General features: G+C 49.3%; 1 protein-coding gene across 1 annotated transcript; it reads left to right on the plus strand.

The window, feature by feature from the left end:
• Nucleotides 1-1,039: 1,039 nt before the first annotated feature.
• GABRP (gamma-aminobutyric acid type A receptor subunit pi) lies at nucleotides 1,040-17,932 on the plus strand. The gene is made up of 9 exons (XM_016217079.2): nucleotides 1,040-1,122; nucleotides 1,558-1,676; nucleotides 6,168-6,235; nucleotides 6,952-7,169; nucleotides 9,394-9,476; nucleotides 12,456-12,593; nucleotides 13,038-13,190; nucleotides 13,670-13,857; nucleotides 15,818-17,932. The coding sequence occupies exons 1-9, from the start codon at nucleotides 1,070-1,072 to the stop codon at nucleotides 16,118-16,120; spliced, it is 1,323 nt and encodes a 440-aa protein (XP_016072565.1). The 5' UTR covers nucleotides 1,040-1,069; the 3' UTR covers nucleotides 16,121-17,932.
• Nucleotides 17,933-18,254: the final 322 nt, after the last annotated feature.

The following is an 18,254-nucleotide window of genomic DNA, read 5'->3' on the forward strand; positions in this document are numbered from 1 at the left end:
CTGCCTACCAACCCCCACTCTGCTGTCACCAGCAGGACCATAACTCGTCACAGGCTTGCCTGTCCGGCCGCCTGCTGCTCTCTCAGAGGAACATCTGACAGCAGCTCCCAACTCTGAGGAGGCCAGGCCACGCCTAGCCTGACAGTCCTCGCCACACATTCTGCTCACCCACACCAGCGGACTGGTTTCGGGGCGCCCCAGGAGCAAGTCCGGGAGGCTGGGGAAGCAGCCAGCATCTCCATTCCGCAAAGGAGGCAGCCAGCCCCAGACTCAAAGTTTCCTCTGACTCTCACTAGTACAGTGACCTGTCCGTGAGCCTCTGTTTCCTCAAGGCAGTGCAGGAACACCTTGGAGATGTTCGAGTTTGGGTCCAGACCACCTCAGTAATGCTAGTATTGTGATAAAGTGAGTCAGGATCTTTTTCCTGGTGGAGGGTCTTGCCTTCGATTTGCAAAAAAATGCAACATCTATGAAGTGCAATAACATGAGGTGGTCTGCACAGGAATTAACCTGCCCCCCTAACAAGGCCATTGCGAGGCTCGGGTGAGACCCTCTGTGGGAAAGCCCCTAACTCATTCCTTGGCACATGGAAGGCCCTCAGGAAGCTTTCATTTCCTGTCTATGTGACCTGCTTACCAGACCTAGACCCTCATATAAACAAGGCAACAGCTTGTTAGTGTATAGTTGGGGGTGTCCTTCCCGGCAAGGTCAGGATAAGGAGAGGGTAGGGACAGTCTGGGGCTAAGGACAGTCTGGGCCAGCTGCATTTCTGGTTTCGGGTGAACCACTCTCTGAACAAGGTCTAAGACTTTATTTGGGTTGGGTTGCAAATGTGATCCTCCAAAATGAAGCCATTCTGGGGTGGCCCGCGGGGAGCAGATGCTGTAACTGAAAGGAGTGGAGAGAGGCTGCTCCTGCCTGGCGAGAAAATGCTGCAGCTGAGGATGGGCGGGCTGGGGAAGCTGGGCTGAGGGGAGGCGCGCCTGTTGCACCGTCTGCCTCCCACCTGCCTACCTCTTCCCCCAGGTGATTTCTGCTTCAGTCCTCTCTGCACAAGCAGCTCATCAACATGAGACACAGTCTCCACTTGACTTTGCTGTATCTGAGTCTCTTGGCTGGAAGGTGAGCTCTGCTTCCCCACAGTGGCCGTGGTCTGAACTGCTCTGTGTGTGTGCACCGGGTGGCAGGGGTGGGGTGGCTGCCTTCCTGCTTCCCAACGGGTCGCCTCCCTCACACGCCAGGACAGTGCAGCTTCCTGCCATTTATTCCACCTGGAGAACTCAAGCTTCCAGAATGGTCACAAATGAACAGACCCCTTGTGATTGTTGGGAAGACACTTGGAGGGTCCCTGCATTACCACAGAGAGGCAAATGGATAATGAAATGGAGTGGGATGGGGCCACATCCATTTGGCAGCTGAAAAGGAGAGATTTCTCTTCGGGAAAGTCACCGCGGGTACATGGGCACAGCCGCGTACATGCAAACGCAGCTCCGGTTTGTGTACACATGCTAGTCACACATCAACAGGCGTGTGCACGACACCTGCTTTCTTTTCCAGGGTGTGTATCCAGGGGAACCGGTTCACCGTGGAGGTCGGCAGAAGCGACAAGCTCTCCCTGCCGGGCTTTGAGAACCTCACTGTAGGATATAACAAGTTTCTCAGGCCCAATTTTGGCGGTAGGTCATCCTTTTTGTCCAGGACATCAATTCAAAGGACAGGAGCAGAGGAGGGCTTCAGGACGGTGAGCCGCCCGTTGCCGCCCGCAGCCCATGAAGGGCTGGCAGTGATGGATGAGCGCAGCCGCGATGAGTTTCCATGCGACCTTGGAGAAAGCACTTTGTCTCCCCTCCCGCAGGATTCAGAAACCCTCCTCCCCGCTAAGGAGGTTATCGAGCCCCCTTGTCACCCCTCACACACTGTCTTCCTTCTGCCCCCCACCCCCCCTGGTGCCATCACTCACGGAATTCTCCCTGTCTCACCAGGACGAGTCCACCTGGCCTTCCCGCCTTCAGCCTGCCCCCCAGGCCCACCCCCACTCTGCAGCCTGGATCCCCTGCCTGGGTCCTTTGCCTGCTCAGAATACCTGCCCGCATCCCAACATCGTCAGCATAGAGCCCAGAGCCCTTTGCATGGCGCCCAGGCCCTTCCCAGCCCAGCCTCTATCTGTCTGCCAGTCCTACCACCTCCAACTCTGTCCCCTATGCCCTCCACACAAGTGTGCCCCAGTGCTCCCTGACCTCCCTGGCCTCCTTTGCTGAAGCCATTCATCTGCCAAGAAAGCCTCCTTCCAACTTCACTCCCTGGTGAAATGTCAATTTTCTTTCAGGTCTCAGAGCAAAGGCTTCCTCCTCTGAGAAGCCTTCCCTGATTCCTCCAGGCACCATCCCCTTCCTTCACACTTTATTTTGAACGTAATTCCAAATCATTGCCATTACCTGGTGATACTGTCACTGTCGCTGGTTTTATGTCTGTCTCAGCCCTGGGCTGCAGCCCCTGGGGGAGTCTGGCTTTATTTACCTCACTAACCCCAGCAGCAGCTCGGGGCTTGAGGTACAGGAAGCTGGCAGTATCTGTTGAAAGAATGAGGCCAGGAGGGAGGGGCTGAGACCCGCCACGCACCCCTGCACAGGCCTCAGGCTCTGTTTGTAAAATGCGAGGCTGAACCCAGGTGGTCTCTCGGGCCTCATCGCACAGAGCAGAAAGTAGTAGAAAGAGCCTTGGACTTGAACAAACCTGGGTTTGGCTCCTGGCTGTGCACGTGGCAAGCCCCTTAGCTTCCCCAGCCTCGGTCTTCCTTTCTGTAACCTGGGGCCATGTGATCCGCCTGCCGGAAGGGTGGGTGCGGTGAGGCGTGCGAACAGAGCGGCGCCTGCAGTATCATCGGGGCGCAGGCTCTTTTAATCCCGTTCCTTCCTGCTCCCCCCCTCAGGCGATGACATTCTTGCTCAGGTCTAGGATTTGTGGGTTAGTCCAGGTCCTGTGAAAAGCAGGGGCCGAGAGGGGGTTATGTGTGCAGGACACTGTTTGGGCAAAACCTGCGAAGGGATGTGGGGCGGGAAAGGGGAAGCTGGAGAGTGTCAGGTGCCACACAGGCCTGAGCGGGAAGGAGAGGGAGGGGAGGAAGGTTGGGGGGCCTGTCTTAGTGAGCAGTGGAGCTCCCAGGGTGCTTGCAAAGGCTTCCAGAGGCCGGAGCCGAAGTTCCCATCAGAGGGGTCTCCCATCTCTGTGCCTTCCCGGATAGGCCCCCTGCCGCGTTCCCTGGCTGATGGGGTACGGGCCACGGGAAGGGTGGCCTCGGAGCAAATGGGGTCATCGATTGCAGAGCACAGCAGCTGGGGCCCTCGGTCAAGCATTCCCATCAGTAAGCGATCTGATCTGAGATGCGTGTTCTCGGCCACACAGTCAGGATTTGAGGTCCTTATGATAGGGAACCCAGGGAGCTCCAACCTCCCCTGGTTGTCCCGGGCCCAGCTGATCACTAACAAGCATGTGAGCCTGACACTTGGCTAGGTCCACACATCAGTTTCTCTGCCTGTCAAATCCCGGTTAGGCCCAGCATCCGGGATGCTGCCCTCCTGTTGCCTGCTCCCTGGCCAGCAAGATGCTGGGCCCTTGGGCAAGGTGTTCCTTCTGAGCCTGGAGTGGGTCAAGGGGATGTGAGGCCCAGACCCTCCCTAGGGTGGAAATGGGCAAGGGGTGCTCAGTCAAAAAGCACAGCACCCAACCCCTTTTTTGTGCCTTGTGGCACTTTGACTCCAAAAGGAACCTACACTCATGTGGCAGCCTGGGGCCCATGGAGGGGTCGTTGTTCTCTGTAATATCTGTCCAACCAGGTTCTAGAACCCTGAGTTTCCTTAAGAGACGAGACCCGCGCAGGGTTTCTCTGGGACTGAGCTAGACAGGTTTGCAAGCAGGCCCTGTGAGCACTGCCCAGGAGCTGGCTTTGACCTCCTTTCCTGGGAGAGAGCTGCCCTCTGGTGGCACAGCTTACATTATAAGTCAGGGGAAGGAAGAGCAAGCTCTGGCCCGCAGAAGCACCAGCCGAGGCCAGGCCTGGGCTAACCCATCTAGAAACAAACGAAACAGAAAACACAGTGGGGCTGGAGCTCTCGAGTGTTTTACCGTTTTCCACATGCCTCAGGAAGGCAACTCGCACTGACCCACTGACCACTGGGTTCCAGGCGCTTAAAATAACCTTCCCAGCCCAACCCTTGCTGGGAGGCATTAGTAGCTCTCTTTCACAGGTGAGACACAGTAGCACAGAGAGGTTTAGCAATTTGCACAAGGTCACGCAGCTATGAAGTGGCCAGCATGGGCTCCAAACACTCTGACTCCAAGTTTCTCTTCTTGGTGCTGCCTTGAGGGGTAGAAAGCCACCTAGCATCACACTCCTTCAGCACCTTCCAGGGTCTGTCCCCAAAGATCTCCCCTTTCCTACCAAGTATTAACAACAAATATTAACTTCATTCTTTTTAAATTTCATTGGCTGTAAAACTCCATTTCCAAAGTCCTACCTGTATTCTATGGCTTGGGTTCCTTTGATGAATAATTAGGTCACTCTGCCTGATTCCCCCTGATTAGATGTCCTTAAAGCTTCCCTGGAATTCTGCCTCTCCCCTTCCTGGTTACTGCATTGTCACAGTCCCCTGAGTCACCCCCCGTATTTATTCCAAGTGAATGCTAGTGCATCTATTAACCTGACCAGTAAACTTGTTCCTTTTCCAGAATTAGCTAGGATTACGGAAGAGAGGAGGGAGGGAAGGGAAATGCCATTTACTGGGTACCTATTATTACGTGACAGACACCCAGCTGGGCAAGCATTTGAGGTATATTCCCCCTTGTCCCCACCTTGCCAAGGAGCCATCACACACCTAATCCCAGTTAGCCCTCTCCCTGACCCTAGTTGTCCTTGACGTTACCCCCGCTTACAGGTGAGAAAAGTGCAGCTCTGAAGGATTTGTAAGTTTTCCCAGGTCACCAGGCTGAGATCAGACTCACATCTTTCTGACCCCTGGGCTCTCGTTGTCTAAGCAAGAAACTTCTCTGGCCTGGCCTCAATCTCAAGAGTTAGGACTGGCCCTCTCAGGAGTTTGGCCTGAGTGGGGAAGGTTCTGGAATTCTGAATAGTTTAGGGTCCCTAAAGAGTAAAGGAAGAGCCCTGGCTGGTGTTGCTCAGTAGTTTGAGCATCAGCCCAAGCACCAAAGGACTGTGGGTTCAATTCCCGGCCCGGGTACGTGGCGGAGGCAACCAATCAATGTGTCCCTCCCACATCAATGTTTCTCCCTCCCTCTCTCTCTCTCCGCCCCCTCTCTCACCACTTCCTCCTCCCTCCCTCCCATCCACTCTCCCTAAAAATCAATGGAAAAAATATCCTCAGGTGCAGAGTAACAACAAAAATTAAGAATAAAGGAAGTGGGGGAAAGTATGATAGGTGAGAGAGGGCTCAACCGTGAACAGTCTTCAATGCCATCTTGTGGCAAATTTACTTAATCAAGGGGGAAAAAGAGATCCGAGCACAAATTCCCAAATCTCAGTTACATTTCTACATAAGTAGTCGCTTGCATGCACTGTAGGAAAAATCCCCCAAGTATGAAATAGCAAACACCACTATATACTTTAAATATGCATTAACAAATACAGTGTGTCTCTCTTATATTAAGCTAACTATATATTTGGGCTTTTTTTTCCGTACGAAAGGGAGGCTATATGATGTTTTCTCCTGAGAGGGGTAGGACAGAAATGAAACTTGTACTTTATCTACTTCGAGAGCAGCAATTTTCAACCATTTTCATCTCAGGGCACATAAACTAATTACTGAAATTCTGCAGCACACCAAAAAAATACATTGTATTTTTTGCCAATCTAACAAAAAAAAATAATTTTGATTCATTCATGCCAGATGGCTGTTGTTGTGTGGTTGCTATCATTTTTTTTATTGGACAACCTAAGGGAAAAGCGGTCAGGGCCCCTGACTAAGTAGTTGGGTGTTGTAAAAATTCCTGCGGCACACCGGTTGAAAATCACTGTTCTGGAGCATTTAAAATTTTCCAACAGGCACGTGTTACCTTTGCAATTTTCTAATTTAAAAAGAATATGCTAATGTAGTGTTAGGAAACATTCTGCCAGTGTTTCTATGTAAGTCTCTCTGGTTTTTCTTCAATCCTAGGAGAGCCCGTCCAGATAGCCCTGACTCTGGACATCGCTAGTATTTATAGTATTTCAGAGAGTAACATGGTAAGTGAGGCCCCGCCGTCTGCCACCCAGGGGTCCCCCTCTTTTTGCTTAATGGGGGTACATGAAAACAGAACAGACTTACAGCCCTCCTGCCCTTGGGATGGCCGAAGGTGGGGGCCTATCCCGAAACTCGAGACTCTGGAAGATTCTTGTAAAACAGATCTAAGGAGTATCAGGAGGAAAGAGGAGAGAAAGGAGGGAGTGCAGTGGGCCCGTTTGGTGCGGGATAAACGTCGGGGAAGACAATGCCTGTGTCGTGGGGAAGCCGGAGGATTGCGTGGTCCTTCCTAGGGCAGGAGACCAGCTGATGGAAACCGAGAATCACCTCCCTGCTTTCAGCCGTCCCCCCACTTAAGAGAACAAGCCACAGACAAGCTGACACTAAGGGCCGTTTGGCAGGAGGCCCCGCTGTGCATTTGAGGGAAACCCTGGACAACCCAAGCAGTTAACTCCCGAAAACCCCTAACCATTTGATGGGCCCTTTGTGATCGAGGCAAGTAAGTTAAGGCCCGAACGTGCTCCTGCCCGGCTCCCTTCGGCCGGTGGGGGTCACTGTCGAGAATAAACAAGGTGCTTTGCTGTCTTATGGCTACAGGCCGTCGCCCCAACACAAACTAGCCACAGTGTCTACCACTGTAACCTATGTCCCTGACCCAATTGGAGATTTCAGAATCTTTTTCTTGTCATCCATTTCTACCCCGCCGCTGTCCCCCAAGGACTACACGGCCACCATCTACCTCAGACAGCGCTGGACGGACCAGCGGCTGGTGTTCGAGGGCAACAAGAGTGTCACTCTGGACGCGCGCCTCGTGGAGTTCCTGTGGGTGCCGGACACTTACATTGTGGAGTCCAAGAAGTCCTTCCTCCACGAGGTCACCGTGGGAAACAGGCTCATCCGCCTCTTCTCCAACGGCACGGTCCTGTATGCTCTCAGGTGAGTGGGTACCTGGGACCTCGGGGGGGAGGGGAAACAGGTGGAGGAAAAAGCGTAGATTCACCTTGAGGAGTTGGCACCGGCACTCAAACGGCCCTGCTGAGGTCCCCTTCTCACGCCCCCGCCGCCTTCCACCCTGGGTCCCAAGCCAGAAGGGCCCTCCTCCTGTTCACTGTGGTCCCGCAGCATCTGCTGAATGACTGCTCGGTGCCGGCCCCACTCGGGACTCTGAGGATACAGGGGAGGCAGACACTGTCCCGACTCAGACACACGAGCTATGAAGGTCCAGGGTGCAGGAGGCCTGGGCTGGTATGTGGTTTGGGCCTGGAGTAGGTACGTGGTTTGGGGCAATGCCCTAAAGAGCAAAAGGAACTTAGCGAGGGGAGAAGGTAAGGGGACAGCAAGAGCAAACAGAGACGGCCATACCAGCACGTGGGGCTGGGGTAGCTGCAGAATGCGTCTCTACTTGTCCCAGTCGTTTTTTGTACAGAGAATCAAAACGTGGGGCCCCAAGGCCTCTGCCACTGCGGCCATGGGCTTCCCTTTGCCCCTTCCCCAGATCCCTGAGGTCAAAAGTCCTCCCAACCAATTGTCCATCAAGCCACTAACTGGCTGGAACCCAAAGGTGCCTCACTGTGCAGCGTGAGGCAGTCCACAGAGGTGGCCGTGCAAACTGAATGCTCCCGGAGGCCTGGGGTAGAAGGCCAGGAACCGAACACTCATGGGGCTAATCCTTAATCCCAAATAAGAGGATGAAGCTATGAAACCAAGACTGGGCTAACCAATAAAATGAAGTTCTGGATTATTCTTCTGATCCTCCCCGGCTACACTGAATTTGCCAAGCTCAGCCCAAACACCCCCACCTCTTTCAAGAAGCCTCATGAGCCCCTGGCTGAGCAGCTCAGTTGGTTAGAGCATCGTCCTGATCCGCCAAGGCTGCAGGTTCAATTCCCAGTCAGGGCACGTGCAAGACTCAACCAATGAATGCGTAAATAAGGGGAAGGGCAAATCAATCTCTCTCTCGCCATCTCTACCTCCCTCCTTTCCTCCCTTCCTCTCTCTCTCAAAATCAATTTTAAAAAATTTTTAAAAAGAAGTCTAATGAGATCTCTCCCTTGACCCCCAACTCCAATCAACATTAGTGTCCCCCTTCCCTGTGTTGCCACAGATGTGTGTGCCTGTGCATACATGTGTCTGTCTGTATCATGGCACATAACACATCTGTTGTGTACAAGGGTTACCAGTAGTAGGTGATGGTTAACAGCCTGGCTCTAGAGTTAGACTTGGGGACTAGTGCCCACCCTGTCCCTGCTCTGTGACCCTCAGGCAAGTTACTTGACTCTCTGAGCCTCAGTTACCTCAGCAGCAGGAGAATCGTAATAGTTTCAATCTCATAAAGCTATTGTGTAAACTCAAAGAGATGATGCACGCAGAGCGGTGAGCCCAGGGACCGGCTCGTGGTCGGTAAATTGCAGCAGTTGCTATTCTGTCTCCCTTAAAGGAGTGGGCACCGTGCTTAAGTAATCACCTCCGCCTTCCCAAGCACCCAGCACAGTGCTTAGGAAATAAAGGTGCTTAGTAAAAATGTCTGACACTGAGGAAAAAGGAAGCTACCAGTCTGCCTGTTGAATCTCCATGGGGAGGGCTTAGCCGATGTTTCACTGCAAGTCTCTGGATGTTGGTCCTTAGGACCCACGGTGCCCGGTGCCCTTCAATGCCTCCCACTTCTTCTGCATGCTGATCCTCTCCAGGAGGGAGGGACCTGGGCAATGGTGGAGTCTCCTACCCGGGCCCCAGCCCCAGCTCTGCCACTAAGAGCCCTATGAGCCTAAGTGAGCCCCTAAGTGTGTTGTCAAAGGGTGACGGTAGTGACCATGATCTCTGTTCTAGCTTCTCACGGCTTGTCATGAAGATGAAATTTAAAAACTGGATGCAGAAGCATCTCAGACAAGCCAATGAGTGATTCTGTTCTGCAGTGTTATTGCAAGTTTGCCTCTGAATTGCCAACATTCCAACTCCTACGTTTTGGGCCCCAGCTTTAACCGAGACTCACGGGTGTTGCTTAGCACAGAGAACCCCAGGAAAGCTTTGAATGCAGGCTCCAAGTCACACGTTCACTGTAAGACTCTAGGTGAAAGTCCTTGTGGAGCAGCCCTTAAAGGGGAGTGCATACTCTCTACAGCATCCTCATAACACTGTTTCGAACCCATCCTTCCTTTCCTAGAATCACAACGACTGTTGCCTGTAACATGGACCTGTCTAAATACCCCATGGACACACAGACATGCCAGTTGCAACTGGAAAGCTGTGAGTATACATGTCCTGCAGGCCTCTGAGATGATTTTCCTGAGTGACTTAGATCTGTGTCTTCACAAAGAATATGCTCTACATAGTGGCCTTTCTATTCTTGACATCTATTATGCCAGATTTGGCCCTTCTGACTGTACATCCAGAGAGATTTAGAGACTGCTCACAGACAAACCTCCCAAAATTACATCTTTTGGGGAGGAACATTGTGCACTGAAATAGAATATTTCCATCTAAGAGCAGACAAGACAGCCAAGGACATGGGGGTCAATAGGACCAGGAAGGGGACTCAGAATCTGCTAGGGCATGGAAGCCAGAAAGGACACCACAGAGATTAGAGACAGCAAATATGCAAAGCAATCCTGGATGTTTAGCACTGCTTTCAACTTCTAAAAGAAATTGTTTGATATATATAGCTTAACACAGTAATGCCAGTACGTGGGCATCTAATCTGCATTCTGGGGACCTGCTCATGATGGGGAACAAGCATTTACTCGATATGTGTCAAATGGCATTGTTGCGTAATGGCCATTGCTCTCTAGTAGGCTTCTCTGAAATGTCCACCGAACCTGGGGGAGTGGTACCTGTGATAGGTGTCCTGGGAGAAGGGTGCCACAGATAGGAGTCATTAAGGAATCAAGGCCTGGCTTGTGCAAGGAAGAAAAACCCTAGTCGAGCTCTGGAGACCGGGGGGTACTTCTAACATGAGGACACAGTGGCCAACGTCTAAGAGCACAACCATTATAAGGCAACGGTCATTTTTCAGAGGCAGGCATTTAATTAAAGACTCAGACAGGCAGATTAATTACCTTATTGATTAAAAGCATGCATAACCTTTGTGGAACAATACAGCTGTTTGGGGGCAGAATACAGCTTGAGGTTATCAAGACAAGAACTCATTTTCAGCCCTACGTGGCAAAAGTAATTGCCCTCCACGTGTGGCTGTTCTCGTCTCAAATCCCAGCAGTGAGATTCTCCCGGAAACTTCAGTGCTCTGCCTGCACAAACACCATCACCAATGAGCAGAGGGAGCTTTTGTTTAATGTTTATTAGCAGTTATTTGGGTACAGAAACCTCACCAAGGGTTTTGTCCTAAACCCCACCCCTAGAAAAGAATGGATACCATTCCACAAAGCAAATTGTCCAAGTAGGGGTTTGTATGATTCACTTTTTTAGATATTTTCTTAAATTTCTTTGGGATCCTAGGCCTATTTGGACAGCTCACTTTAGTAAATTTGGGGGTGCTTCTAAGGGAGAGTCCACAGAGTTTCTACCTGGAAATCTAACAGCCCAGGACTACTCCCCTGCCTTTGGAGGGGAGATAACTGCTTCTAGTCAGGGGATACCATAGCTAAGACCCCACAAAATGCTAGTCCAGCACTGGCACTCCATTCCCAGTAGGCTGGGAAAGCGAAGGCATCGAAGTCCTTGTTTAAGGTCGCAGGTACCAGAAGCACTGGGCTTTTCCCGTCACTGGTTCTGTGCCTCCAGGTAGCTAGAACTGAAATCCCTGGACCTGTTTCCTCATGAGTGATGTGGGAAAAATAATAGTATCTGACTCAGAAAGTTATTTTTTAACAGCTTAATTGGGGTAAATTTACATACTGTAAGGTTCACCCATTTTAAGTGTACAATTCAAAGATTTTTAGTAAATTTGCCAAGTTGTGTGACCACCGCCACATTTTATTGTGAGAACATTTCTGTCCCCCACAGAGACCCCTTGTGCCCATTTACGGTCACTTCCATTGCCACCATCAGCCCCCAGGCAACTGCTAATCTACTTTCAGTCTCTGAATTTGCCTTTTAGGGATATTTCATATAAATAGGAGTGATACACTATGTTGTCTTTTGCATCTGGCTCCTTTCACTTAGCGTAATGTTTCTGAGTTCTTACATGTCTGGCCATGTAGCAGTACTGCATCCCCTTTACTGCTCTATTCCTCGTTATTCCGTACAAACAAATACAAGCAGGACAAGGCCCTCTGGCTTGTTTCCACCTTCTAGCTACGATGAGTAATGCTGCTGTGGACATTTGTGTACAAGTCTTTTCGTGGGCATGATTTGGTTTCTCTTGGGCAGATACTTAGGAGTGAATACTGGACCAAAGGGTAAAATATATATTATATATAACATTATATATAATATATATGCCATATATAATATTATATATATGTCAACTATAAAATCCATCCCAATTACAGAAAATGTAGAAAGCACAGCATAGGGAATATAGCCAATAATATTGTAATAACAACATACAGTGACAAGCAGGTACTAGACTTATTGGAGGGATCACTTGGTAACTTATATAAATATCTAACCACTATGTTGTATACCTGAAACTAATATAGCACTGAATGTCAACTGTAATTGAAAATTTTTTTAAAAATTAATGTGACAAAATGAAGAAAAACAGAAATGTCTACCTTGCCAGTTTGTGAGAACATAAATGTTTACTAAAAGGCAGCTATTACCACTATTACCAACTCGATTAGTAAAGCTGCTTTGAGATTTGTCAAACACCTATGTTTATAGACATAGAGTGGTTGGCTGCAGGGTTTTTGTGTTTGCAGTTTTTGCCAACATGGAAATATGAACAGACCAACTGTCAAGTACCTGGGAACACTGTCCCAGGTGTCAGAGTGCCCTGCAGGGCACTAGCTAGCAGACCTGTGTGTTCACACGTGTGCAATAAGTATTTCGACAGTGAGAGGGGCCCTGCTGGAGGCTATCCTCCACCAGGCCCGTGCTTAGCACTGCCGGTGCTCGATGGAAGGTGCCCGGCCTCGCAGGGCAGCTCACTCCGAGCAGGCGCTGCAGTTGCACTTGAGAAGCCGTGCCGACTTCCACACGGGCTCGACCTTGGGCTCGCACCATCGAGACAGAGGCCTGCGATGTCCAAGCGTAGCGTTGCCCAGACCAGCTCAGTCCCAGGTCAGCCACCGCCTTGCACTGACCAGGGCCCTGTCCCGCTGCCAGGGGGCTACGACGGAAGCGACGTGGAGTTCAGCTGGCTGCGCGGGAACGACTCGGTGCGTGGGCTGGAGAACCTGCGGCTGGCTCAGTACACCGTCCAACGGTATTTCACCCTGGTCACCAGGTCGCAGCAGGAAACAGGTAAGTCGTGGGGCAGCCTGCACGAAAGCAAAGTAACTGAGTCAGAAATAGCCTCTCTTCTCCACTTGATCCCTTGGGGCCCGGGAACCCCTCTGCAGCGTGGTGGGTGGTGGGGTCTGGAATTGGCACTTTAACCTGCTCCACTCCCAATACTAAAGTGGCCCCTGAGGGGCTCACCGTCTGGGGAGGTAGATGACAATGACACCTGCAGCTACGATGCTGCAGGGAGCACAGGAGAGGATCTTGGGTGGGGGCATCAGGGCGCCTATAAATCCCACTCGACACAACAGCATCTTCTCTCATGGAAACTGCGACGACAGTTCATGATGAAGGAGGGTTTGGTGACTAACAGGTGGCTTAGCGGGAGTGCGGCTAAATAAACACCCGGGGGAGCCACTCTGCTGCGGGAGGGCCCCGAGTCCTACCTCTCACTCGCCCTCTCAGGAAACTATACGCGATTGGTCCTGCAATTTGAGCTCCGGAGGAACGTCCTGTACTTCATTTTGGAAACCTACGTTCCTTCCACTTTCCTGGTGGTGCTATCCTGGGTTTCGTTCTGGATCTCCCTCGATTCAGTGCCTGCGAGGACCTGCATCGGTGAGAGCTCCGTCCTGAGACTTCTGCGTACCGGGCCCTCCCCCGCCTCTCCTTCCACCATTGTTTTCATTGATACTCGCAGAGCAGTTCCAGGAGTTAGTTTCTTGAGAGATTGTTTTACAAAGACTAGAAAAGAGAGAGACCACTCTAGAAGTGCATTTTTAAACTTTTACAGTGACAGATGAGGGGATGCTGTGATTAGGTGGTCTGCTGTCAGTTATTTAGCAGACTGACCCCCCCTCTGCAATGAGAAGACAGAAGGTGAAACATTTAGAAAACCCTGTCACTCGTATCTGTCCAAAATGCACAACTCGACTCTGCTCCAGAAGGCCACGGCTCTTCAAAATGAGCTGTGTTCTGTTCCTGAGCCCTGTCCCCTGTCCCCACCTTGCCCGGTCCCGAATGGAGACAGTCTGCCAGGTAATGGTGGAGGGTTCGCTGGCCACTGACGGGGGAACATTGCCTTCCCGTTTTCCCAGGAGTGACCACCGTATTGTCAATGACCACCCTGATGATCGGGTCCCGCACTTCTCTTCCCAACACCAACTGCTTCATAAAGGCCATCGACGTGTACCTGGGGATCTGCTTTAGCTTTGTGTTTGGGGCGCTACTGGAATACGCGGTTGCCCACTACAGCTCCTTACAGCAGATGGCGGCCAAAGACAGGGTAAGAATTTTGAGGGCCCTCTGTATGATTCATCGCTTGTGCCATGTGCTGGTCAGTAGGTCAGTAGAGATCACCTTGACCCTGTTCCTGTCCCCCACGATTCACTTTGCTCCAGTGATTCTCATTTTCAAGCAGGAGCTTCTTAATTTTCCAGCAGAAAATAACTATGTTATTTGTATGCAATGCAAAATCACAACTACAAGAACCAGCATCCATGAAAAACCCAATATTAAACCAAACATGGTCAGCTGCTTACAAGTTTCAGATAAATATATATTCACTATTGAATTCTTTTGTTTCACTCTTGTTTTCTTAAATTATACAAATAGTGGTTTACTGAAAAATGCATGAAAAAATCAAACTGTAGTAAATTTCTTGATTAGCATATTTTTCTGATTGGAAACACAGTCTAGCTCTCAGAATAATGATAATGGCTGTTATCTATTGAGCACTCACATGTGCCAGGCACCATTTAAAATGCTCAGAGCAAGCCACTAAGGCTCCTTCCGTTGTTATAGTTGTGGAATCTGAGGTACGGGAAGGGTAAGTGACTTTTCCCAGGGGACACAGATAGTAAGAGGGAGAGCTGGGATTTGAACCTAAATCTCCTTGGCTCCCAAGCCTGACACTTATCTGTTATTCCTACTTGCGGTGGGCAACAGGTCATGCTCTGAACTGTCATTCTCTAAAGGCCTATGGAAGGAACCCCAGGATTCTTTGGAAACCCAAGTTGATAGATGTTGGCATATGAAAGCTCATGCTAACAAGCAAAAAACCCCATAGAGATCTAATACAGAAGAGATGCCCACTTTTAGCAGAGCGCCAGGACCAGATGGGGTCTAATAGGGAGGAAATGGAGAATCGGAGTAGCCCGAAGACCCAGCTGCCTTTTCCCTTGTATTCACCTATCTTGAGCAATGTTTCCCACAGTCATACTACCCAAGTAACAAAGGCAAATGACATATGCGCCAGCCAAAGAAGAACATGGATTTCACCTATTTTATTCCTTGTATTACCAAAAAAAATCTGAATTTGGTAGATTGGCAAAAAGGGAATTGGAGAATTACTGAGACCCGTCACTGAAGACACTAGAAAGCCCTTATCTCCACCCCAGAGTAGTTGCTGTGTGTCAAACAGCTTACCAACATCTCGTTTAGTCCACCCAACAACCCGTGAGATGGGTACCATTATTATCCTAATTTTACTGCTTAGGAAATGAGATAACTGCTCATTTTACTGCTCATTTCCCAGAGAAATGAGATAACTCACCTAAGACTCCACATCTAGTAAGTGGCCTGGCCAAGGACCCAAACTTGGTTCTCTCTGACTTCACTACGCTCCCCACGTCCTCTGTCATACCAGCATGTTGGCGAATGAATGGCAGCTCCCTAGAATTTCAGGGAGCATCACTCTTTCTGTTTGTGTGGCAAAGACCTCAAGACACTGCTGATTTCTATTACCTCTCATAATCAGTTGCTCCCCCCTCCCTGGAACAGAACGGAATTCATCAAATACCTACTAAATGCTTTACATAATTGATACCATTTAATCTTCCCATCAGACTCATGAGGCAGGCATTAATATCATCACCAGTTTGCAAGCAAGGAAATCAAATTTTAAAGGCATTAAGGTGTCTAAAATCTCACCAGAGCGAGAGACAGAATGGGACTTGAGCGCAGGCCAGCCGACTCGAAGCCTGTGAGTTTAGCCTGGCACACACCGCGCACAGCTCGAGTGGACAGTGGCTGTCCTTCCTGCCACGTGAGCTGACGACTAGCGAGCGGTGCCCACGGCAGGAAAACAGGACCACCCAGTCTGGCTTAGCAGCCAGTTTCCCACGCACTCAATGCCACTCCGTTCACCCGAATTATGCAACCCTTAGACCTCAAGGTATATAAGTACCCACTGATTTATCTTGCCCAGTTGAGCCTTTCGGCTAACTGTGTTGTCTGTGAACTAGGGGGTGCCGAAGGAGGCAGAAGAAGTCAACATTGCCAACATCATCAACAGCTCCATCTCCAGCTTTAAACGCAAGATCAGCTTTGCCTCCATTGAAATTTCTGGTGACAACGTTGACTACAGCAACCTGACCATGAAAACCAGCGACAAGTTCAAGTTCGTCTTCCGAGATAAGATGGGAAGGATTGTTGATTACTTCACGATTCAAAACCCCAGTAATGTTGATCGATACTCCAAACTACTATTTCCTTTGATTTTTATGCTAGCCAATGTATTTTACTGGGCATACTACATGTATTTTTAAGAGTATGTTTAATAATTCACATGCCATAGGACTTCAACAGAATGAGATCATGATGTAAATGGTATTCTAAGCCAAGCGTGCACCCTAATCCAATGGTGCTACAAGTAGCTAAAATAACAATTTAGCATTTCTTCTCAAAGAATGGACACCATTCCCCCCAACCATTATTTAAGTTTGTAGAAGTCCTTGCACTACAGAGTCTTGTAATAGAAACACCAACCCATTCCTTTTTGATCTTTACAAAAGACATTCCCATGGAGCCCAAGATTACAAACCTACTCAGGGTTGGCTGACTGCTCAGTGGTTCCCTGGTCTGCATTTACCTCATATAGAAATATGAGAAGGAGGCCATTACATGTACTGAGCAACCCTCAAGTGGCAGGAGTTGTTTCTGAATTAATCATACATGCTATTTATTAAGTCTCTGTAGTGTTTACAAAACGCATTGTTGCCTATTTAGGGAGCAACATTTTCTAGTTTTCGTTATTGATTCAAATGGAATGTGGGACTAAGTTGACTTGCTTGAAGTCACTGTTTTAACTCAATACCAAGGTGAGTTTTTAACACAGTATTTAATACCACAACAGAATCGTCCCCAAATTCCAATAATTCCTACCATTGAAAAGTCAAATGTAAGTGAAGAAAAATCTAGTGGATCAATAATCTCACACAAATCCCTTGTTTCTAAGATATAATGGCTTCCCCAAACTGGAAGGGCTCTGGGGCTTTAGTCCCATTTGGCATGTCTTATCCCTTTACTGTTTTACACACAGCAGCCCTCGACATTGCTGGAGCCCTTCCCCCATATCGGGGATGGAAATGGAGGTTGCTTTGTCTTGTGGTATTTTGACTTACCCTCGGAGTCTTGGTGTGGACAGCGGCCCTGAAGACTTGCAGTGTTGAGTCCATTTCCACCTGCTGTTCTTTCCCAGCAGCGGACCCCGCATCCTTCCAGGAGGAGCTTTAGTCCCCATGCTCTAATGACCAGGAATGATGCTTATTAGATAATAACCTGCATTTCCCAGGGACACTTGGGTTAGCACTAGTAAGCTTGGCCATGCTCAGATCCCTGAACTGCTTTGAGTGGCTTATCCTGCACGAGTGGGAGAATGTTGGCCCTGTGCCGTGAACTGTCTGAGGCACAATGGGACTTGCCAGAGAACCTATGTTCAGGCTGCAAGTGAACCATCTTTACCAAGTCCGGCCATTCTCACCCTAAAGTACAAGTGTCCGTCTCTTCTTGTTCCGTGGCCAAGTTCAGCCAACAGCGTAAGTGGCAGTGAGCAAGTGTGCCACGAGAGTTCAGTCTCAGTCATTTTAAAGAATCTCCCCATCTTTAATTCTTTAGCTTCCTTTTTAGTAAATGTGTGACTTTAGCCCTCCTTTCAGAAATAAAAGCTGGCTTTGGAAGATCATCTTTCTTCTATAACCTCCTGTGCCGCAGGCTCTCATTCTTTTTCCCCATTACGCTACTTCTCACAATTTAGTTTCTGTGGGTCTGATCACCTGAGCTTTTAACAGAATGTTTGTAATAGGAACAGGGTTACTAACAGAGGTGGGATGTAGTTGTATGGTTCAATTATATTTGTGATTTTTACAGAAAGGCTTAAAAGGAAATATCTTTTCTGAAACCCCATTTAAACATTATATGAAGAAAACTATAAATATGTGAAACTGTGAAATAAATATACCTTATTAGCTACCAACCAAATCAAGTGGTAATCTATAGAACGACTACTGTAAGATCCCATTTGGAAAAGGTATATATCGTAGTACAAACTCGGTGGGCTCACACTCTTCCATCCTCATGCCCCCCCCCCAGGCAGTGCGCGCACACACACACACACACACACACACACACACATTCACACCCCATACCATTTCCTGCCAAGGAAGATAACCACTGGTGACATAGACAGTCAATGTCCTTTCCGACCTCACTGCACTACAACACTTGCCTTGTGGTTAGGCAACTGCGCCCAGTGATATTGAAAGATCCCATTCTCAGACACGTCACAGATTCCCTCCCAAGTCTTCCTTATTGTTTTAAAATTCTCTTTTGTTCTTGTTAAATGAGATTTTTATAGTTTGAGAGTATACTTTGGGAAAAAGAAATCTTGGATTCTGAATCACT

This window comes from Miniopterus natalensis, chromosome 4, assembly GCF_054644295.1.
Source record: "Miniopterus natalensis isolate mMinNat1 chromosome 4, mMinNat1.hap1, whole genome shotgun sequence".
Taxonomy (NCBI): domain Eukaryota; kingdom Metazoa; phylum Chordata; class Mammalia; order Chiroptera; family Miniopteridae; genus Miniopterus; species Miniopterus natalensis.

Coding starts and splice junctions, on each gene's coding strand:
- GABRP (XM_016217079.2), top strand. CDS start 1,070: ATGAGACACAGTCTCCACTTGACTTTGCTGTATCTGAGTCTCTTGGCT. Junction 7,170..9,393: donor ACGGTCCTGTATGCTCTCAG/GTGAGTGGGTAC, acceptor TTCCTTTCCTAG/AATCACAACGACTGTTGCCT. Junction 13,858..15,817: donor AGATGGCGGCCAAAGACAGG/GTAAGAATTTTG, acceptor TCTGTGAACTAG/GGGGTGCCGAAGGAGGCAGA.